The 21,374-nt window shown below is 44.6% G+C and overlaps 7 protein-coding genes and 1 non-coding gene across 11 annotated transcripts; 3 read left to right on the top strand and 5 right to left on the bottom strand.

Moving 5' to 3' along the window:
• Positions 1–678: 678 nt before the first annotated feature.
• On the top strand, positions 679–5,077 carry LOC6605946 (tubulin polymerization-promoting protein homolog). Of its 2 annotated transcripts, none has more exons than XM_032717687.1 (3): positions 679–806; positions 4,079–4,481; positions 4,740–5,077. In XM_032717687.1, the coding sequence occupies exons 2-3, from the start codon at positions 4,086–4,088 to the stop codon at positions 4,920–4,922; spliced, it is 579 nt and encodes a 192-aa protein (XP_032573578.1). In that variant the 5' UTR covers positions 679–806; positions 4,079–4,085; the 3' UTR covers positions 4,923–5,077. The 2 variants fall into 2 exon arrangements, with proteins under 2 accessions (XP_032573578.1, XP_002030758.1); XM_002030722.2 differs by lacking the exon at positions 679–806 and adding an exon at positions 3,724–3,813.
• A 669-nt stretch (positions 5,078–5,746) lies between these two features.
• LOC6605945 (fat body protein 2) lies at positions 5,747–6,836 on the top strand. 2 transcript variants are annotated; one of them, XM_032717686.1, is made up of 3 exons: positions 5,747–5,937; positions 5,997–6,395; positions 6,459–6,836. In XM_032717686.1, exons 1-3 carry the CDS (start codon positions 5,794–5,796, stop codon positions 6,747–6,749), a joined length of 834 nt encoding a protein of 277 aa, XP_032573577.1. In that variant the 5' UTR covers positions 5,747–5,793; the 3' UTR covers positions 6,750–6,836. The 2 variants fall into 2 exon arrangements, with proteins under 2 accessions (XP_032573577.1, XP_002030757.2); XM_002030721.2 differs by having other exon boundaries at positions 5,758–5,937; positions 5,994–6,395.
• On the bottom strand, positions 6,791–8,061 carry LOC6605944 (probable tRNA N6-adenosine threonylcarbamoyltransferase). Its single transcript, XM_002030720.2, has 3 exons — positions 7,893–8,061; positions 7,146–7,831; positions 6,791–7,091 (listed from the first exon to the last, which is right to left on the bottom strand). Exons 1-3 carry the CDS (start codon positions 8,005–8,007, stop codon positions 6,849–6,851), a joined length of 1,044 nt encoding a protein of 347 aa, XP_002030756.1. The 5' UTR covers positions 8,008–8,061; the 3' UTR covers positions 6,791–6,848.
• A 71-nt stretch (positions 8,062–8,132) lies between these two features.
• Positions 8,133–11,310, top strand: LOC6605942 (coiled-coil domain-containing protein 186). Its single transcript, XM_002030719.2, has 7 exons — positions 8,133–8,944; positions 9,102–9,221; positions 9,281–9,344; positions 9,408–9,562; positions 9,624–9,766; positions 9,853–10,033; positions 10,248–11,310. The coding sequence occupies exons 1-7, from the start codon at positions 8,222–8,224 to the stop codon at positions 11,190–11,192; spliced, it is 2,331 nt and encodes a 776-aa protein (XP_002030755.1). The 5' UTR covers positions 8,133–8,221; the 3' UTR covers positions 11,193–11,310.
• Positions 10,069–10,141, bottom strand: Trnam-cau. The gene has a single exon. It is a non-coding gene; the product is annotated as a tRNA-Met (tRNA).
• Positions 11,266–11,972, bottom strand: LOC6605941. Its single transcript, XM_002030718.2, has one exon. The coding sequence runs from the start codon at positions 11,886–11,888 to the stop codon at positions 11,322–11,324; it is 567 nt and encodes a 188-aa protein (XP_002030754.1). The 5' UTR covers positions 11,889–11,972; the 3' UTR covers positions 11,266–11,321.
• Positions 11,973–12,335: 363 nt separating this feature from the next.
• Positions 12,336–13,706, bottom strand: LOC6605940 (uncharacterized protein CG45076). Its single transcript, XM_002030717.2, has 2 exons — positions 13,637–13,706; positions 12,336–13,371 (listed from the first exon to the last, which is right to left on the bottom strand). Exons 1-2 carry the CDS (start codon positions 13,680–13,682, stop codon positions 12,425–12,427), a joined length of 993 nt encoding a protein of 330 aa, XP_002030753.1. The 5' UTR covers positions 13,683–13,706; the 3' UTR covers positions 12,336–12,424.
• A 1,394-nt stretch (positions 13,707–15,100) lies between these two features.
• On the bottom strand, positions 15,101–20,887 carry LOC6605939. Of its 2 annotated transcripts, XM_002030716.2 has the most exons (5): positions 20,754–20,887; positions 17,666–19,446; positions 16,409–17,272; positions 15,823–16,121; positions 15,101–15,757 (listed from the first exon to the last, which is right to left on the bottom strand). In XM_002030716.2, exons 2-5 carry the CDS (start codon positions 19,436–19,438, stop codon positions 15,154–15,156), a joined length of 3,540 nt encoding a protein of 1,179 aa, XP_002030752.1. In that variant the 5' UTR covers positions 19,439–19,446; positions 20,754–20,887; the 3' UTR covers positions 15,101–15,153. The 2 variants fall into 2 exon arrangements, with proteins under 2 accessions (XP_002030752.1, XP_032575049.1); XM_032719158.1 differs by lacking the exon at positions 16,409–17,272.
• Positions 20,888–21,374: the final 487 nt, after the last annotated feature.

Genomic DNA, 21,374 nt, shown 5'->3' with positions numbered 1-21,374 from the left:
CCCTAAAAACACGTCTAAGTAAGCCCAAAAGATACCCCCTTTATTATTCGAATTGTCTGGCACTTGTTTTGCGTGTTTTTAACCAACAATTTCACGCATCGTTTTTTGTTTTTTTGTGGTTAAACAAATTTACTGACTACAAATTGACTGTTTTAGTAGCTCAGACTGTGTGGCGAACCCCCCTTCTCTTTAGAGAATATAAAATCAGGAAAAGCTTTAAGCTTTTTTCCCTAGAATTTCACTCACAACAAACCAAAATTTTGAGTGTAACTTGTTGGTTTGATAAGATTTCGGTGGCTAGCGTCACTTTTGTTATTCTGAGTTGTTTTTAGGTCTCGTTTATTTCTTTTTATTTCTGATAAATGGCTTCGTCGTGTGGCTTTCGTTGTTAGTTTTCGTGTATAAAATTTTGCGAAATGAAGTCATCGCTTGAAAAGAAATTGGGGGATTCAGTAAAAGTGTCTATACGATTTAAATCGTATTCCTTATCTCATTCACAAAGTTTTGGAATTTATGTTAGCTCACATATGATTTGCCATCTTTTCTTTGGATAAAATGCTGAGGAGGATTTTCCTTTGCGAGTTTCTATTTCACTCAGCGAAAGCTCACTCAAAACAAAAATATCACTCATACGCCGCTTGGGCCTTCGCTAGCCACTGACTGCGCATTTGTCCAAACAGTTGAGTTTCGACATCGCCAGCATTCGCGCGTTTGCCTCAAAAGTGATTGAAAAATAGCCGAGGAATAAAAGATATATTTTTTTTGGAAATATATTCAAGAATTTTGGAACTTTTTTAACAACAAATGTAAGTTGGAAACGTTTAGGGATAAAAAATCTAGTTCGTTTGATTTATTTTTTCAAAAATGTTGCTGTATCCTGCATCCATAAGCAGACTCCAGGCCAAGGATATTTATTTTCGTTTTATGAGTAGCAGGTTCATATATTCAAGAGCAGATTTTGACCCACTTACCGCGCATCGCGTTCCCCTTTTCTTTTGTTCCCGGGGGCCATCGTTGTTTTCAATTTCCGTTGGGAGGTCCTGATTTAGGCGCATTTTCCCCGCTTCCGTGTGTATATATGCGTGCATTTGAATCATCAGTCTGAAGTTCCAGTACCAAGCCCCCAGAAACCCCTTCTCCAAACTGGCGCTTGCGCGTTTCCCAGCTCCCAGTGATGTCATCTGGGCTAGTGGTGATGTAGCTACACATTTCATACACATATTATGTCCCGAGCATAAGTCCCCTAAGTCAATGATTTCTCTATTGCGTTGCGTGCTCTATCAGAATGCCCTGACTTCCGGTTTGATTTTCCCCCCCAAAAAAAAAGTTCTTTTTAATTTATGCATTCAGTTCGAGGCGCTAATATTTCAGTGTGTTTATTAACACACGTAAACTCATATGTGGTGCACTATTTCATGTTCTCCCCCCAAAGTCGTTTGTTTTATAAATATACATCGAGATGACCCAAATTTGCCTTCCTACATTCGCTCTCCAGCGGCCCACTTGAGGTAGGTTGGGTTTTTTAATTGCGTCCCCCTCTCCAGGAAGTCCATTCTTTTCGAAAATGGCTATCTGTAATATCCACTTATATTCCTATTCAAATTGTGGTCATATATATTGCCCAATTAACTTTTACCATTTTGGTAGAAAACTAATTAAAATGTTGGCAACCAATTCGCAATGCTCGACTGGAGCTGGATGAGAACTTGTTCCGCCGATCGAAAATATAGAGAAAGAAGCCAAAACAGAGATGGGAAATGAGAAGAATCGAATTATTTATGGTCTGACAGCCAAGCGGATTATTTCTGATTTAGACTATCCACGCTCCCCATCAGACTGCCTGATTTTCTGCCATTTATTTCGCGAGGGTATCTGCACTTTGAGTTGTCAAAGAATATTAAAAAAATAATTTATTTTGTATAAATACAGTATCCAAGTTTGATCAGCGCATCCTGTGGCGCGACTATCTTATGATCTTAAAATTAGTCTTTCCGTTTTTTTAAATGGATTACGAGCATCTTAAACTGTTAGCATATAAGTTTTTGTATAAACATTTCACAAAATTATTGGCAATTAGATAGCAGGCGATGTTTAATTGAATAATTCAATCAAACTCAATTCAATATCAAACTAATTTTAATTGGATCTAATAAATAAAACTATTTTTGATAGCTAGTAAAGAGTCATATTACTAATATTACAATATTAATTGCATTGCATGATATATGTACTATCCATTTAAAAAGCTTTTTGAAAGCCACCAAAGATTAGCTAAAGATATTTCTTATTAGTTTTTATTTTACAGGTAATTTCCTAGTCGTTAGCCTCTGGTTTTTTGCCATCTTAAAACTCTTCTTGCATATTCCAACTTCTTTTGTGGTGTAGTTTGTCAACTATTCTTGTTTCCGAGTATTTATGGCTTCCAATTACACGTAGGGGCGGAGTAAAGGGTTCCATTAGTCTTGTCCGGGAACTGGGACCGGGTAATTTGTTTCGTCTTGAGCGGAGTTCAAGTTCAATGGCCCTGGTCTTGAGACCAATGAGATGATTAATGACCGGCGGACTTGCTATGCATGCAATGTTCCCAATTAACCACTCAGTTTACATAGATGATTTCGATGGATTATCTGGGGAATATGGGCTATGAAATTGCCTCACCCCAGAGCTATTCAAAGCTGATCCCAGAACAGCGTAATCAAGAGCCGGCGTAATGAGGCGATGACATAAGCACTCCGCTCTATTCAGTCATTTTTCGATTTGGATTGCGAATGGGGCTAGGGGGTGGTAAAATAGTATTTGACATGCTCGACGAACTGCATCAAGGTCATGGTGATACTACCCCATCCACTTTGATTTGTTCGCATCTGTGCAGGCACAAGCCGCGGCATCATATCTCACGGATAGAGGACTCCAAACTGGTTGCAGTCGCATCTTATCGCCGCCTTAAATGCTTGCCCAAACGGTTTCCATCTCTCCTGGGGCTCCAACTTGCAACCTTAAGTGGTGCGTAATTAATGGCCCCGCCAATAAATGCTCACGTTTTATTTACTGGTTATGGAATGATGGGGATGGGGCTGAGTACTCGACTTCGTGTTGGGTAGCCTGTAAACACGGGGACAATTTATGCTACAAGCAATTTTAAAACTAAATTATCATCCAAATTTATGCCACGTTCGGTGTGTAACAAATTAAGCGTGGAATTTTTGGCGATGCGTAGGGAAACTTAAAAATCAGTAAAGCAGTGTTTTTTTAATATTTATAGCTTTTTGTTATTTTAATAAGCACAAGAGTGATTCATTTTAATAATTTTAGGGTATATAAGGTAGCTGTACTGTAAATACCTAATATCGCCTTAGGATTATTAAAACCCATTATAACTGTATGCTAAAGACTAATCATAAAAGATCTAGCATGCTAGCGCTAAGTTCTGACCCCCATAGAGTCACCTATGTGAGCCAAACCTGTTGACTATTTATTTGGTGTATTTGAGTTTACCAAAAGGCGATAATTAGCTGCGTTGGGAGATGGGGGACCCAAACCGATGACGCCATCCCATGATTGAGTCTCTCCCAATTTGCCTTTAGATTTCCACCTCTCGAAAATCATCTGAGAGAGCTTTGGCCTAGCTTTGGGTGGGTATAGCTTTGCCTTTGTCCAGTCCCAGCATGGTCTGTGATATCATTGCGAAAGCGAAGTGAGTGAAGTACTGATAAGGTGCTCCTAAAGATACGTCTGGGAATAGCACCTATATGTAGTTAGTTGGCGGTGACGGACAAGACCCACCGCAATGTTGTTGAGCGTTGTGGCCCACAGGTGAGGAACTGCGTAGGTGACAACCGTAGCCAACCGATTACGCAGGAGCGGAAAAGTTGCGTGATGGAAGAAACCACAACAAAATGTTAAACAAAACAATGACCTATCAGGCTAGACAAAATATTAATGTTTTATGATCCCCAGTCCATCTGGGAAATTAAAGGTACTTCGTCCGTATTGTTTCTATTTATTCTTGGAAGTCTATTAAAACACCTGTAGGGTTCAGTAAAGGTTCAAAAATATTAATATGTAATTTATTTTTCAGATCCACCATGTCCGACGCAGCCGCAGCTAATGGAAGCTCCTCGCCAGCTCCAACTCCTGAGGTGCCCGCTACCGAGTTGGCCCAATTGGCGCTGGAGGATGAGCCCAAGGTTAGCTTTTCGGATCAGTTCAAGGCCTTTTCCAAGTTCGGGGACTCCAAGTCCGATGGCAAGCTGATCACGCTGTCGCAGAGTGACAAGTGGATGAAACAGGCCAAGGTCATCGACAAGAAGATCACCACCACGGATACGGGCATCCATTTCAAGAAGTTCAAGGCCATGAAGATCTCGCTCAGCGATTACAACAAATTCCTGGACGATTTGGCCAAGACGAAAAAGGTGGAGCTGTCGGAGATCAAGCAAAAATTGGCCAGCTGTGGAGCTCCAGGAGTTGTGTCCGTTTCGGTGGGTTTTATAAATCGATTTGTGAAAAATATAATCTATATAACTTCAATGTTTAAGACTAATTTTAAAGTTTAAAGGATTTCGAGATGACCATATAGATATGACAAAATTTAAATGATTTTTTTTTTGATAATAATTCTTTCAAATTGTAGTTATGAGTAGTTTTCTAAGAGGAGTTTTTAAAAAAATATATTTTCAAACCTTTGAACGTCATAACTTATATTTAAAACCTAATTAACTTTTTGTTACCATTTTTAGGCTGGAAAAGCCGCAGCTGCCGTGGATCGATTGACGGATACGAGCAAGTACACCGGTTCCCACAAGGAGCGCTTCGATGCCTCCGGAAAGGGCAAGGGAATCGCCGGCAGACGGAACGTGGTCGATGGATCCGGATATGTGAGTGGCTACCAGCACAAGGACACCTACGACAATGCCCACTAGATGGGGCAACCACCGTTTTTCACCCTCTCATAAATCTGTATTTCTAACTTTTGTGTTTCCCTAGTTAATGTCTCCCAATCTAATTTATCTTTGTGTATATAATAAGTTTGTGATAATTTAAGTGCTTACAAATAAATTGATATTTTTGATTATAATTTTTGAGTTACCTCTTTGTTTTCCATCTTTATCCTTTAATACGTAAAACTTTGAAGCGGCCCAAAGAGTTCAAAAGTAAATCCAAATCAAATTTATATACATTGGTAGTCTTAAGATAACAGATAAACTTTTAATATTACAATTTGTGAATGAAATTTAAATATCACATAAAAAAACCAAAGATATACGACATACATATGTAGATATGTTATGTTTTCACAAAAATTTTGCTTGAATAAATACACTTTAAAATATTTGTAATGCTTGAATTTCAATTGGGAGGAAATACAATTTAAAAAACCAAAATTAATATGGTTTGGTAAATTGAAATATACATTTAATTGTAAGACCTCTAAGAAAGCCATACATATTTTCCCATATATATCTTCTTATTTACAAAGATCTCACTGGAATATGGGTATTAAGAGATCATTGCTTTATCTACACAATGACTTTATCACTGATGCAAAGCTGACATCGAAAAACCAGAGCGGTGTGAAGCAGACTGAACGCTAGAGCGACCAGATGGGGATGGAAATTGATATATGGGCATAAGTTGCGTAATCCTAACCCAGAGCAGGTGGAAAACTAGCTATTGATTGCAGTAGAACCAAAGTCACTCAACGATATATCATATAGCCCTTGGGAAATAGGTATAAAAGCGGCGATCATTGATGCTCCAAGTCAGCAGTGCAACTGAGGAGCTCAGTGTTTGATGAAGCCACAAGGAATACCACCGACTACTACACGAATCAGCCAGACCAAGATGTCCTTTCGCGGCAAGAATGCAGTGGTGACCGGTGGAGCTGGAGGCATTGGACTGCAGGTGTCCAAGCAGCTCCTGGCCGCTGGAGCAGCGGTGGGTTATTTTACACATTATTACGTGAAGTGATTTCTAAAACGAGTGCTTCCTAGAAGGTGGCCATCATTGATATGCAAGATAATCTGGAGGAGTTTGTGAAACTTAGGGCCGCTCATCCCACCCAAAGCGTAATGATCGTCAAGATGGATGTAGCGAACAAGAAGGGTGTGGAAGCCACCTATGAGGAGATAGCCAAGACCTTTGGCAATATCGATATTGTGGTCAATGTAGCAGGGATTTTCAACGACAAGGATGTGCAGAGGACTCTGTTGGTAAATCTCGGTGGAATCATCAATTCCACACTGAGCGCATTGCCCTATATGGGCAAGGATAATGGCGGCAAAGGCGGCATTGTGGTTAACATGAGCTCGGTGGTGGGTCTGGATCCAATGTTCATCATTCCCGTTTACGGAGCCACCAAGGCTGGCATCATCAACTTCACCCGCTGCTTGGCGGTAACTACAATTTCTTTAATATCTCTTGAATAAGGTTATTCGTTTAAGTCTCTTCTTCATTAGAACGAAAAGTACTATCAACGTTCGGGCATCAAGTTCGTGACTGTTTGTCCAGGAGCTACAATGACGGACATGTTCACTAACTTTACGGAGAAGATCATCTTCCCGGAAACGAGTGACGAGACCTATAGGATCCTGGATAGGTTGAACAAGCAGAGTGCCGCTGATGTCTCTCGCTGCATTCTGAATGTCCTGGAGAAGGACAAGAACGGAGCTGTCTATGTCATCGAGGGTAAGCGCGTTTACCCTTTGGAAATTAAGCCCCAGTGGACGGGCAAGGAACAGGCCCTCTAAGTTCACATCCTGAACACACGCATTTTACAAATATGAAGATATTATGGACACTAGTTATTTAATAAACAAACGATGCACAGAAAAAAGTCCTTGTGTTGATTAGTCATCTCGCCAGCTGACCAGCACTTCGTCCGTGCGGAATCGCTGAGTCACAAAAGCTTCCTCAAAGGGCATCCTAGTGCCGGAGCGGAACATTTCTGCACCAGCATGGGCAATCATTAGTCCGTTGTCTATGCAGTAACGTTCATCAGTGGCAAAGAGTTTGCCTCCGCGTTCCTCGCACATAATGCGCATCATCTCCTGAAGTCGCTCATTGCAACCCACACCTCCAACTATGAGGACCTGGAAAGAAGACGGTTAACTCTTAGATTAATTTGGATAACTGTCGCAGCCAACCTCATTTGAGCCGCAGTGGGCCATGGCGCGCTCTGTGATCTCCACTAACATGGCGAAGATGGTCTCCTGCAGCGAATAGCAAAGATCGGCTTGGCTGTAATTATTGACCTCTTCTTCCTGCGGCCGTTTTCTCTTATTTTGCCTCTTGCCCGGCTCTGCCAGGTCCTCGATGTAGGACAAAATCCCCGAGAAGCTGACATCCATGCCCTTAACCACATAGGGCAGTTTAATATAACGATTGCTCGACTTGGCCAACTGCTCTATGTTGTAGCCCGGACTAGGATCGTTGGACAGTTTGATGATGCGGGCGAATCGATCCAGGCAATTGCCCACTGCAATGTCTATAGTTTCGCCAAAGATGCGATATCGCTTATTGGAGTAGGCAATAACCTGTGTGTTTCCACCGCTCACATAGAGAACTATGGGATTCTGGGCACCGGTGATCAGGCGACCCATCTCGATGTGTCCAATGCAGTGATTCACGCCCAGCAGCGGAATATCCCACAAGAGCGACAAAGTCCGAGCCACAATGGCGCCAACCAGCAGAGGAGGAGCCATTCCTGGGCCTTTTGTGTAACAAATAACATCTAGATCAGAGGGTTTCAATTGGGCTTCCTTTAGACTGGATTTCACCAATCCCAGGATGGCTTCTCTGTGATGTTTGGCCGTTTCCTTGGGAAGGAAACCTGTTGAATGATTGGTTATGATGAAATGTTTATTAGCCGGCGAGTTAGAATGTGACAATACCTTCTCCTGGTGGGGTAATGTAAGTTTTGCGTACGTTCGCCAGTACTTTACCATCTCGAATTATGCCAATACCAATTTTATTGGCACTGCCTTCAATGCCCAAAGCGCAAACCATGTTTAAAATTCTAACACATTAAGCAAATCGCAATGAAAACAAGTATTAGTGTGCCCCTTCGCGCCGAGCGGCAGCTGTGGTCATACTGCTCATGGAGGGCTGCCAACTTTTCCAAACTAACAGCTGGTTGCAAATATTAAACTTTTGTTGTATAGGAAAAGTACGCGAAATTCATTGTAAAATTTAAATAGATGATCAAATAACCGATCCGATAATGGAATCAGCGCAGGCAACAGCGCCGGCTGAGATGGAAAATCCGCCCAGCGTGGAAAATGGTGATTCTGGCCGGGATTCTAACCACATAGAGGAGAAAACAAATGGAGACGTGGATATGAAAGCGGATTCCATTGAACAGCAGCTGGAAGAAGAAAGCGATGTGAAAACTGAGTCTTATGGGGATCAGGTTGCTGACCAGGATAAGGGCAAAATAGAGCAGGATCTCAAGGCAGCCGTACTGGAGCAAGTGCCAATCGAAGAGGAAGAACTAAGTCTGCGATTCAAGGATCTGCAGGCCCAGGAAAATGTGAAGGAACTGCAGCAAACCTCGTCGCAATCTCTGCAGAACGACATCCTATCCCATGTCCACTGCTTGGCCCAGCTTGAAGAGCAGCGCCGCAACTACGAGCAGCAGTTGGAGCAACTGCGTACGTCCAATATCCAGAAGGACAACATGATCACCCTCATTCAGCGGGAGAACGCCATTCTGGGCAAGGAGAAGCAGGCCTGCCGCAAGGAAATGGAAATGGCCAACAAGGAGAAGGAAGCCACCGTCATTAAGTTCGCCATGAAGGAGAAGCTACTTATCGACGCCAAGAAGGAGAAGGAGGCGGTGGAGAAGCAGCTGGCCGAGACCAAAAAGGAAGTAAAGAATGTGTCCACCAGATTCCTGGCTGTAAGCGAAGAAAAGTCCCGCATGACGTACATCATCGATGAAAAGGTGGGTGGGAATACTTTGCTGCTTCTATAATTCAACGAAAGATTGACTATCAAATAATTGCTTAATTGGCAATAAAACTAATTCCTCCATGAGCTCCAATTCCGAATTTTTGCAGATAAGAAATCTCTTATCATAACATTTATCTTTTCCTTATCAGTGCAATGAAGTCAGAAAATATCAAAGGGAGTGCGAAAAGTACAAAACTGAAATGGGTCACTTGGAATCCAAGCTCAAGTATCACATAAACAAACTGAACATTGAAACAGAAGCCAAAGCGGTACGTAACGATTAGCTAAGCTTATATTAGATCTTCACTGAACTTGATTCCCATTTCAGGTTGTAGAACGCAAACTGGAAGAGGAAAAGAATGCTCCGAATAAACTGGAGGAAAAGGCAAATGGTTCGTTTATTTTTTCAATAATATATGTTTAACTGGCCTTACCATTCCCTTTTTTATATACAGAGAAACTGAAAATGGAATTTGAAGCCAACACAATACTCTTGAAACACGAGATTACCAGCAAGACTGAGGCTCTGGATAAGCTCACCAAAGAGCAGCAAAAACTAAGCGAAGCAAACAAAGAACTGCAGAACCAGCTTCAGGAGATCACCACGGAGGTAAATCGAGTGTTGAAATATTCCATTTCATTTTGAACTGTTTTAAATTTCTTTTTTGCAGCATAACCAGCTCATAGAGGAGTTTAATCGTTTGCGAGAGCTGCACAATTCCGTAGAATGTTCGTACAGTGATGAGCTACTTAACTCCGCTAAACTCAGGGGGCAATTGGAGGAACTGCAGCTTCTGCGTACTCAGAACACAATGTAAGTTTCAGGAAATGTATACATTAGAGGCAGGATATATCCAAACAATAATCCCATTTATGTTTAAATGATCATTTTCTTTGTAGAAACGAAGAAAAACTGATGGACCAACAGAAACGGACACAGAAACTGGAGGCTTTGGTCCAAGACAACGAATCGGAGCTGGAGCAACTGAAAGTTAAAAAGCAGGAGCTACTCACTATTAACAAGGAGATGAGTGAACTAATTGTGCAGCTGCAGAATGATATTTGCCTGGCCGAAGCAAAGGTAAGTACAAGTAAAAATAAACCAAAAAATGTACATGCCCCGGGTGAGGCTCGAACTCACGACCTTAAGATTATGAGACTTACGCGCTGCCAACTGCGCCACCGAGACCTTGAATGGCTAACAATTCTAAGCAGTCGAGATAAATGCCGGTATCAGATGCATCCTAAACCATACCATGTTCGAGGATCTGATGTTATTTCCTTTATTTTGGCAGGCCCAGGGACTTGATGCTGAGAACAAGTTACTGAAGCAGGAAAAGCTCACCTACGACACCAAGTATAATCAACTGGAGCAGCAACTAAGTTTGGAGGCATCCGAGAAAAATGAGGAGCGACTGCTGCTGGCCAAGCATTTGTCCGAAAAGACGAAGATGTACGAACTGACCAAGCAGAAGCTGGAGGATGTTCAGGGTGACTTTGAGGCTACCCAGCACAAGCATGCCACCGTGCTGAAAGAGCTTCACCGCGAGCTGAACAAGTACAAAAGAGGAATTACGGAACCGAAGACACCAATCAGCTACTGCAGCAACTGTCAGCAGGCAATCAATGGCTATCCAACGGAGAATTCTCAACAAAGGAGTCATAGTCGCTCCAGTAGCCACGGCAGCATGCACAGCGGCAGTCGGCGGGCCAGCGAGTCATCCGAATCGGAAACAGTGGCCAGTAGTGCCACCACCGTGCAACAGCCGCCACAGCAGCAAGATCTCCAGGCGGTACCGTCCAAGAAAGTCCTCGTGGAGCGAATACTGCGACTGCAGCAGGCCACGGCCCGCCAAACCGAACGCATCGAGTTTCTGGAGAACCACACGGCCGCTCTGGTGGCCGAGGTGCAGAAGAAATCCAAGGTGGTGCAGCACTACATGCTCAGGGATCAGACTGCCGGCGCATTAACCACATCGCGCAGCGATCAGAACAAAAGCGAGTTGGTCAAGTACGGAAATGGGATCATGGCAGCCATCTATGGTGGATCCTCGAAGGCGGGAGGCGAGAATAAGGCTATGTCCCTCGAACTTTCTCTGGAGATTAACAAGAAACTGCAAGCTGTGCTCGAGGATACGCTCTTGAAGAATATAACGCTGAAAGAAAACCTCGATGTGCTGGGACTCGAAGTGGACAATCTCACGAGGAAATTGCGCTCCCTGGAGGGCAGTTGCAAGTAAATGCCAGTCTTCTTATTCCATAGTATTCCATTCCAGAGTCTAACCCGCGTGTAGATAGTGTACAAATCAAATGTTCGTATGTTTAAGTGTATAATAGATGTATTTAATATTTCAACAACGTCCTCAGGCTTATAATAATCCTTCGTAAAGCTTGGCGCTCACGGGTTTCGGCTGGCCCACACCAAGAGCCAAGCTAACTGTTGACTTTTCACCATCCTTGGCTAATCTGGCCATTTTGTTGTCGGTCAGTTTGTAGTGGACCTTCATCTGGGGATTGGGGTTGCCCGTTTCCTCCGATACCAGTTCGCGGAGCAGAGGCGGAAGGTCAATCTTTGTGGGCAGGACCACTGGTTCAACCTTTTTCTTGTTGTTCAGGTACTTTGTTTCCTGATCCTGTGGCACCAGTTCGTAGTCTGCCTTATAGCTGGTGCTGTAGATTTCCACAGGCTTGGGCTGCGTTACGCCGCGCCACGTTTTCTCCACAGTGACCCGCACCTTGCGGATCTCGCCGGGTTGCTCGTCCACGGATTGCACCTTCAGAATCCGCATGTAGCAGGGCTCCGGATATCGCTGGAACATGTTACGTATGAGCAGGCGGCCCACTCCCCAGTTGGGCAGGTCCGAGACCAGCTCCCACAGCGTGTTGCCGCGAAAGTCTGTGGTGCGACCGATATACTTGATCACTTTTTGGGCCATTTTACTGGGTTATTTCACTATTTTAATTGAATTTTTGTTGCAAGTTATAAAAACAGTGAGTTTGCCAGTCACCGGGAAGGTCGAACAGCTGTGCCGGCTGCGTTAACGGGCTGTTGAAACTTAGCAGAGGGCTGTTATAAAAAGTAATTTTTGTGTGTTGGCAATGCTGCGCGGTAATTTTAAAACCAGCTTTCCTTTTAATTAGACTAAATAATTATTTAACTTGCTAAATAAAAAAAACACGCAAATAATTTGCAATTTCCCAGAACTAATAAACGGTTTTAAAATGTTTAAATCATGTCCTTGTCTCCCAGAACCAGTTTTTTTGAGCAGTATAATATTTTTGAAACCATTTTATTTTTCAGAGATTTAAAGATCACCTAACATCTAAGGAATAATTAAATAATCTTTATACATCATTAAGTGCTGATAACTCTCAGCCGCATGAGTCTGACTTGAATGCATTAATTATATTTACATAAATATGACTTTTAACTAAGTTTAATATATAAAATCCAGTGATAGTTAATCCCACACTAATATGGAGTTCGAATATGTTCGGATAGCTCCTCTCCTCCGCCAGTGTGCCCCACTTCTCCGCCACTGGTGTCCAGGTGCTCATCGTAGGACTCCTCCTCGCCACCCAACTCCTGACCATCGTGCCCGTGGGCCGATGGATTCGTGCTCTCGTGCAATCCGATCGTGGCATGCTGGGCCGCCTTGGATGCATTCACCTGAGCCGCAGCTGCGGAATTGGCCGCCTTAAGGGCGGACTCCTTGGTGGCCGCATAGTCTACGCGCGCCTGGTGCAACTGCTCTTCGACCTGCTCTAATCGGTTCTTGGACTGACCCACCATCTGGGATTGGGAGGCCAGTTGATTGTTCACCTCCGTGGAGGTTTGTTCAGCCTGTTCGGCCACGGATTTTGCATTATTTACCGCAGCTGTGAGCACGGATATGTGATGATGCGCTGCTTGGGCCGTTTGCTGTGCCAATCTGGCGGAGATCTTGGCCGTCTTCAGTTGCTCTAGCTCGCGGGACAGAGATCTCTGGGCCTCGGCTGCCTGCTGCTCCAACTCCTGGAGAACAACCTGCTTGCCCACCAGAGCCGCTTGCGCAGTGGCCGCCGCCTGGGATGCGGCTTGTGCCAGTGTATTCTGGGCTATATAGGCCGCCTGCTTGGCAGCTGCATGCTGGTTGGTCACTGCACTGTGGGCCTGATCCGCCGAGCCCTGGGCAATGGAACGCAGGCCGCTGCCAATACTATAACCACCGGATCCCTTGCTGGAAACTGAGGAGCCACCTCCCGATGTGGTGTAGTAGCTTTTGGGGCTATGTTGTGTCTTCTCTGGCTCGGGAGGCTCCACTGCCGGCAGATGGGGTTCAAAGTATCCACCTTGGTGGATTGGTGGCGGTTGCTGCGGTCGGTAGTGATAGCCATTCCTCTTGTGCAGGCGACCCAAGACGTCGGACAAAAGGAGCACTGAAGGTATTTGGATATAAAACAAGATTTAAGAAGGATTTTTACCCGAATAGTGTACAAATTTAAAACTTTGTTACTTATGATTAAAGATTTAGATATCCTGGTCATTTTTGAAAATCTCTTTAATGAATATCATTATATTTGGATATAATTTTAACTATCACTTATCTCTTTTCATCTGTTTGAATGCATATTTATTATATCTTGTTCTTAACGGATCACTATTACATTTCACTTCCTTATAAAAGGGTATTCCCCGGCTTACCCAAGACAAGCTGGGCGAGAAGAAAACGTAATCCTTGGCCGTACATCTCGCTAGCGCTGCTGGAACTGCATTGAACTTCAAATTGAATGGAAGTGTACAATTTATAAGTCTTTCAGAGCCGCCAGCCGAGCATAAAGTTTTTCAAGTTGCGGAAAGTCGGTTGCGGTTTTTAAATTTAACTGATCGCGGGCATGTTATGATTTTCCATCTCCAAGCTATTTGAATAGCTCTGCCCACTATTTGGAGAGCTGGGTCCACACACATGGCACCTTTACACCCATTTCCATCCATTCCACCCCATCGAGGAAGTTTGAAGCGACCGCCTTTGGGCCAAAAATTCGGTGGCGTTTTTTAATGGTTCGTTGGCACGCTTGTTTGCACCAAGCGGACAGTGTAAAGTGGTCGGTCTGCTCGGGTTTGTTAATGTTTTAAATTTAATTTGCATTTTGTGCTGCACTACTTTGTAATTGAACTTTAAGTGGCTCTTTTGATGGGATTCAAGGTGCATCGGTGCATTGAAAGCCATTTGAGGGATTACGCTTTCGTTCAGATTAACTAGCCCACGAAATTTGGCAATTTACGAACGGGGGAATTTTTCAATCAAAATTTAAATATTTTTCTTAATTGAAAAATTATATAATGCTAATATACCGTAGGAGGCGCCACCGTTATAGGTAGTTGGTAAAGAAGGAAAATTATTATAAATATACGATAGCCACTTCCAAAAAAAAAGGTATCTAAAAATACTATAGCATTTTAATCACATATGTAATAGAGTTTTGAAAGTAAAAAACATGGATACTAATAGTTAACGCGAAATTATCACAATTATTTCTGTGTATTGGTATTAACAGTTTTAGAAACAATATCAAGCTAAAAATATTATAAACATATTGTTAGCGATGCATACTAAAAATTCTGATTCTCAAAGCTTTTTGAAAATTTTTTTTAGACCAGTTTCTATATGTGTTCATTTTATGAACCTTTAAGTGCGAACTAAGTTATTGTATATTAGTATTTTCCCCACCCAAGTAACATATTGAATGACACATATTTTTATATAAATTATTATTTTTTATTTAAATACATAATTATTTATTACAAATACATAAATAAATAAGTTATGACAAACACTATTTTACAAGACAAAATCGGAACTCGGTGTACAAGATTCGCGTTACAATTAATATCAACAAATGGTGACGGTACGTCTTCAATTGAGCAACAACTGTGGGTAGATAATGAGTGGGTCAACAAGTGAAGTGAAGGGAAGTGAATAATATACATAACAAAATATAACAGGTATTCAAGGAGACGTAATAACTAGGAGTGATAAATACGATGACGAATGCCACTATCGAAACGATTCGGGAGTTGAAGTACGAGAGAGTGTTGAAAGATGGCTTCGGTCAGAAGTGGAAAACAAACTCATCGGAGGAGGTGTCAGCCGGAATGGATCCGGGGATATTTGCATGGTAGCCAGTCACCTCCTCCTTGTCAGCCAGCTGATCCGTTAATCATTGATAGCTCTGGGTGATCTGTTGGATCCAGGGCAGGTAGGCGGAGACCTTAACGTAGACGCCGGGAACGTTCACCTGGCCGCATCCAATGCCCCAGGACACCACTCCGACCACGTGCATGGCTCCATTCCGGTCGCACACCAATGGGCCACCGCCATCACCCTTGCAGGCATCCTTGCCCTCCTCTCCGCCGGCGCAAACAAATCCGGGATTCAGTTTGTAGCTATAGCCCAGACGGGTATTCCTCAACTGGGACTCGCACTGCTGGTGCGACAGGATTGGTACATCCACCTCCTTCAGAATGTTCTGGTACTTTCCGTGCTCGCCGAAGGCGTCCTTGCCCCATCCAGTCGTCCAGCAACGAGCTCCAGTGAAATCGGAATACTTGTCGGGCAGACAGGCGGGACTAATGTGCGGATTCTTGGTGAAGTCAACGGGTTGGTCCAGTTTCAGAACGGCCAGATCATTGTCCAGAGTGCCGGCATAGTACTCGGGATGGATGTGCACGGAAACCACATCGCGTTCAATGTAGGGGAAGAACTCCACATCGTGGTTGACATCCCATTCGCCCAGACGCACACGAAGATCGAAGCCATTTTGACTGGATAGGAAGAAGCAAGTGGTTAATCCTCTGGTGAAAGATACTGCTATGACTTTAGAACTTACGATTTAATGCAATGGGCAGCGGAGATGATGTGCTGGGCATCGATGAGGGTGCCACCGCAGGCGTAGATCGACTCCTTGGGATCCTTCTTCAGAATGGCCACATGCCAGGGATACTCGCCGAACTCACTGTCTCCATCAACGTAGACGGGATTCTTAATGCGACCGGTGATTCCAGCGGCGTTCCTTACTCCACAACGACCGAATTGCTGGGGAGGAGCCTGGGGACGCAGTGGACGACGGCAGCAGACCTCGTTGATGCGGCAGGTCTTCTCCACGGGTCGGTTTCCATAATAGGCACGCTGGAAAATATCAAGGAAGGCGATCGTAATTAGATAAATGTTGGAGAAATGGTTACAATCTTATCTGAATTTGAACTTTAGTCTCTTAAAAACTTTGAATGCCATAGAACTTTCTCCAATTTCCAATTTTATCAATAAACAAACAAGAATATTTAAAAAGTTATACAAAATAGTTCGATAATTTTGGACTGGACTTCTCATGCAATTTTTGAACTTTGTAGTTATGGACTTTAATACTCTATTGACCCTTTTAAATGCACTTTAATGCTTTAGCCACACATGGTTACCTGCTCCTCAGGAGCTGCTCCCGCCCACACACCATCCTCAACGCTCCTGCGCCTTCGATCCCGGGGGAAAGTGATCCGATCACTGCCAGCAGCCTCACCAGGAGCCGGAGTGGGAATGTTGTAGAGGGGTCCCAGGTTCAACTGTTTGCCACGACGGCCGGAATTCGATGGCCTGTCTGTATCACCACCGCTCACATTGGCACTTCGCTCCACATGCTGTGAGTACTCGCCAAAGCCCCCGAAATCGGGACTGGATCCGGGATATATAGAGTTGAAGGAGCTCTCGTAGGGAGACGGTTCGTGGTGGTGATGATACTGAACAGAAGGGCCACTGTGATACTCAAAGATGGGAGTACTTGGGACCATTTCCACACTGAAATGGGGACCCGGGCCAGATCCTCCATAGAAATGCGGATAAGAGTGGTGGTCATGGTGATCGTAATCGTGGTGCTCATAGCCACTATAATGATCGTGATGGTGGTAATGGGTACTATACGCTTCGGTGGGCTTCCGCTTAAAGAAGTCTCCCACTTTCTGGATAAGATTCGCATTTGGGGTGACATGCAGATTGACCAGTGGCTTCACCACCTTCTCGCCATATTCTGTTTTGGCCACCTGAACCGATACCAAAGGATTCACATTCACCAGACCGAGATTCAGACCATTTGGACCCACCGAACCAAAGTACGGGTTTTGAGCGGGTACATGATCACCCAGGATATTCGAGGGATAGCCTCCATACCCGCCGTTGGGATAGGGCAGACCAAAGCTGACACCGTAGGTGGGCAGCACTTTGCGTTGGATCAGCTCGATGGCCTGGAGAGCGGGCAATGCCAATGGAGATCCTTCGAGCGGGGACTGTCTCTATTTGTTGGTAAGGGGAAAACATAAGAACGCTAGAGGTGGAGTTCCATTTCTGATTGCCGGTTGCAGGTTGCATGTTTCGGGTTGCAGGCGTGCGATCACAAAGGTCGTGCTTGGTTAGCTGGTTTAGTTCTGGGATTAGTGACTGGTCTAATCGGAACCGATTTGCACTCTGGTATTTTAGTTGAGCTTGGAGCGTTGAACGATGGGTGCAGTTGTCAGATTGGTTTGATTTGTTGATTGACTGATTGATTTGTTGTTTGATTGGTTGATTGGATGTGTGTGTGTGGGAGGGAGGAGCTTGGCTAGAACTCGATTAGTGCTCCATGTGAACCATGTGTGATTTGGCATTAGTTGGGCACTACTTAAACTAATTGACTTCTATGGACTTACCCCTTGAGCATCGAGTGAGAGATCGCTTGCTTCGTCATCCTTTTGATCAGCCTGGCGGCGGGTGCGTTTCTTGTCATCCTTGTCCGCCTTCTCCTCATCCTTCTTAGCCTCAGCAGTAGTGGTAGCATTGCTGGACAGAGCATCGTCACTCAGAGCCTCAATGTCCTTGCCCAGGTTGCGGGGATCAATGGGCAGAATGAGATCCTCCTTGCGACCAATGCGATCGGCAGCGGGACACTGAGAGATGGGCACACACTGGCAGTCGACGATCTGCTGGCGCGAGGTGTCATAGCCACTCTGGTACTGTCCCTGACCCTGGTAACCACCAGAGATGCCATTGTACTGGTTAGATGCTCCACCTTGCAGCTCCTTCTTGTAGTAGTCCGGGTTCTGGCTGTGATAACTGGAGCTGGGCGATCCACTGAATCCTCCAGAGGAGCTGCTGCCAAAGTTTCCTAGGCCTGAGTTGGGCTTGTACAGATCTCCAGAGTTTGGTTTGTACAGATCTCCAGTGGGTTTCTGGGAGATTCCAAAACCGTTCTGCGAAAGAAGTCCACCCTGAGAAGCACCATTAAAGCCAGCATTGAAAGCATTGGACTGGGAGTAACTGGAGCCGGAAGAAGTCTGAATGGAGGGCGTGTATGTGGCAGAGGATTGGGCCAGGGCACTGAAGTCGGTGTTAATGGTCTGGCCAGCTCCGATGGGAATTGGCACACTAGGAACCTTGGCTCCCTCTCCACCTTCAACATGGTGATAGTGATGATGCACATGTTGCTGCAGAGCATCGAGCGGTGCTCCAACCACCACTTTGGTGCTGGAGGATGTGGCCGAGGAGGAGGAAGCTGAAGACTGCTGCGAGTAGAAGCCATTGGGAGCAGAGCTGGCACCCTGGATGCCACCCGCGGGATTCTCGTAGTTGTATGGAGGAACTCCATTCGAAGCACCTGTGAACACGGGTCCAGCACCCAGAGAAGGACCTCCGGTGTAGATGGGTCCTGGTGGCTTGCTGTCGTAGATCAGGGCTCCGGGTGGTGGCTTCGTGTAGGTGATACCGTCGGATGAGCCGTCAATGGCGGATGGTGGAGGATGCTCCAGGTAGCCACCGGGTCCAGATGGCCTGTAAGGTCCAGACATTGGCTTGTATGGTCCCTCGTATCCCACCTTCCTGGGAGGTCCAAAGGAGTTCACAGAGCTGGGCGGAGGTCCAAAGGAGTTCAGGGAGCTTGGCGGAGGTCCGTAAGATCCAGGAGGTCCACCCATTGGCGGGCGACCACTAAAGTAGCTTGGTGGGGGCATGGGCTTAGCTGGACCATAGGGACCACCGCTGAAGCCGGATGGTGGTGGGGGACCCTGGGCATAGATGGTCGAGTAGAAGGGACGCTTCTCCTCCACATCGCAGCTCATCAGTCCCAATCCACACAGCTTATCCCGGATAAGATTGCGGGCCTGCATGTCGTTTCCCTGCTGCAGGGCCTGATCGATATTACCATCAGCATAGACGGCATCGTATTCCCCCAGATTACGACCCTCACGGCGGGAGTTGATCAGCTGCTCGATGACTTCGTCGATCTGGGTGGTGCTGTTGCTCTGGATGGACTCGTGGACCAGGTAACGTCCCTGAATGTCAGCTTGTTCGGCGGGTTTGGTATCGACGGATCGGCGACTGGGCATGGCATCCTCCATGGGCGCCCACTCATTGCCCCAGTTGGATTCCTCGGCCAAGGAGGCGGTGGCCAGCAGTACAACTGCCAAAAGGCTAGTTCTTATTCTCATTGTGAAGCCTGAAATGATTAGATAGGATAATCTTAGGATACCAATTCTCTAATATTTACGGATACATTAATCTAGTGATTGATTGACCATCTTTGTCGCCTTTTGTTTTGAGTGGAAAATAAATGAAGAGGTTTAGTCATGATTGGTTATGACATAAGTGGCGAGCTTGACACCATTACCCCAAGTCATTGTGCCAGTTTACATTTCTCCACCTAGCTACCGATCCCCTATACCATCTTTGGCTTAACCAATCCGTAACAAAACCGAATCCGATGCCCAAACCGGTTAGCATCACGAAATCTTCACCGTGACTCAGAGTCTCGTATAAGACTTTTACTTTCGTTGGAGGTCGCAGACCGTCGCACTTAATTGCCTGATTTTGTACGTTACTTTTGCTCGAAATGCGAGTTGGGATGGCGAGGGGCTGGTTGGATCGTTGGCTTCAGGTCTCCCGTAATTTATGAGGTAATGTTCCTACAGAGATTTAGCAAGCCTACGACTGCAATCCCACTGGCGACCATCGCTCAACTTGATCTCTCGCCCTGACAGCCGCTTTCCGCTTCGTGTTTCTTTTATTTGGTAAAATTCACTTTTCTTTTCAGCCTTTTTTTATGGTCGTTTGCATTGCAGTTATGTCACCGGCTCACAGCGTGGGCGGATTTTGTAAAAGATCGGCTACACTTAGCAAAAAAATCAATCAGGAATGTAATATTGGTTTAAGGGGTAACTCAATAATAGAGTAAATTGAGTAAATAGAGTAACTAATAGGAAGCCAGAATTAAAATTTTGCCAATAGGAATGGAATGTTTAAATAAGAAGATATATTATATATTTTAAATGATTATGTAGAGCCATCTTATTCATCTAGTTATATTTTAGTTTTCTTGTGGATTTTTTCAAGTGCCTCCAAAGTATATTTTCCAGTTATGTAAATGTATCTTTGGATTTCTTTAGGCCAGCTTTTTCGGCCGGAAGTTGTGCGCAGCGTTGCATTGCAAATTGCCGGCCACTTTTTCGCTTGGATTTTCTTTGGCGAGAAGTGCTCGTAAGCGATGCTAACTGCCGATTGGTTGGGTTTGGGAAATTTTTTAGGTTTTTCCTTTGTGTTCGCAGTGAAAGTTTCGCTTGTTCGATTGGCTTAATGACGCGTAGGCTCTTGGCCAAGAGTTTTTATTATGTGTATGTAGGTACATTTGCAACAACCATAATTTCATGTGCTGCAGACTCACAACTCACAACTAATAGCCATTAATTTAAATTAATTTGCTTTCGGTTCACTTGAGTTCACTGTGGTAATTTCGCTCACTTCACTCACCTTTTTTGTGTCAAGTTTATTAATCCAATTGTGTAGTTATGACTGTTGTTCGGATAATCCTTATGCAATTTACTGAGTCTCTTATCCTTTCACTTCATTCACTTTCTGCACCGATTGTGCTCTTCGTTGCTCTGCAGATCGTTCACTGATTTCGCTTTCGTTGGCCGCGCACATTTTATACAAAAGCTGCGCATGCGCAGCGTCGACGTCAAGCTCCAACGTTTCGCTGTCTCTGTCTGCATTGATTCCGTCTCCTTCTAGCTTTCATACCGCCTTAGTTTGCGAATCGGTAGCCCAAAACAAAAGATACAAAAGCGGCAACGACGACAATGTTTGGCAACCCCTCTTTCTCGCTGTTAGTGTTGATTTTTGTGGGCAATCATTTTTCGTCTGGGTTTTTTCTCAAATCCCCAATTCTGCCAAACTACTGGAGGTCAGTAAACGAGGGTCTAGGCGGAAATATCACTATGATAACTTCATTATCAGTCAGAAACTCAGAAACTATCATCACATTCAACATATCTCTTAAACATGACTGCCCGTGTTAAACATCCAAATGGGGCTTTGTTTTTTTTTACGATTTTACCAAATTTTGAATAACCAAATTTAGCTTCCCGGAAA

Source organism: Drosophila sechellia, chromosome 3L (assembly GCF_004382195.2).
Source record: "Drosophila sechellia strain sech25 chromosome 3L, ASM438219v1, whole genome shotgun sequence".
Taxonomy (NCBI): Eukaryota; Metazoa; Arthropoda; class Insecta; order Diptera; family Drosophilidae; genus Drosophila; species Drosophila sechellia.
This window is presented reverse-complemented; position numbering and strand designations above follow the sequence as displayed.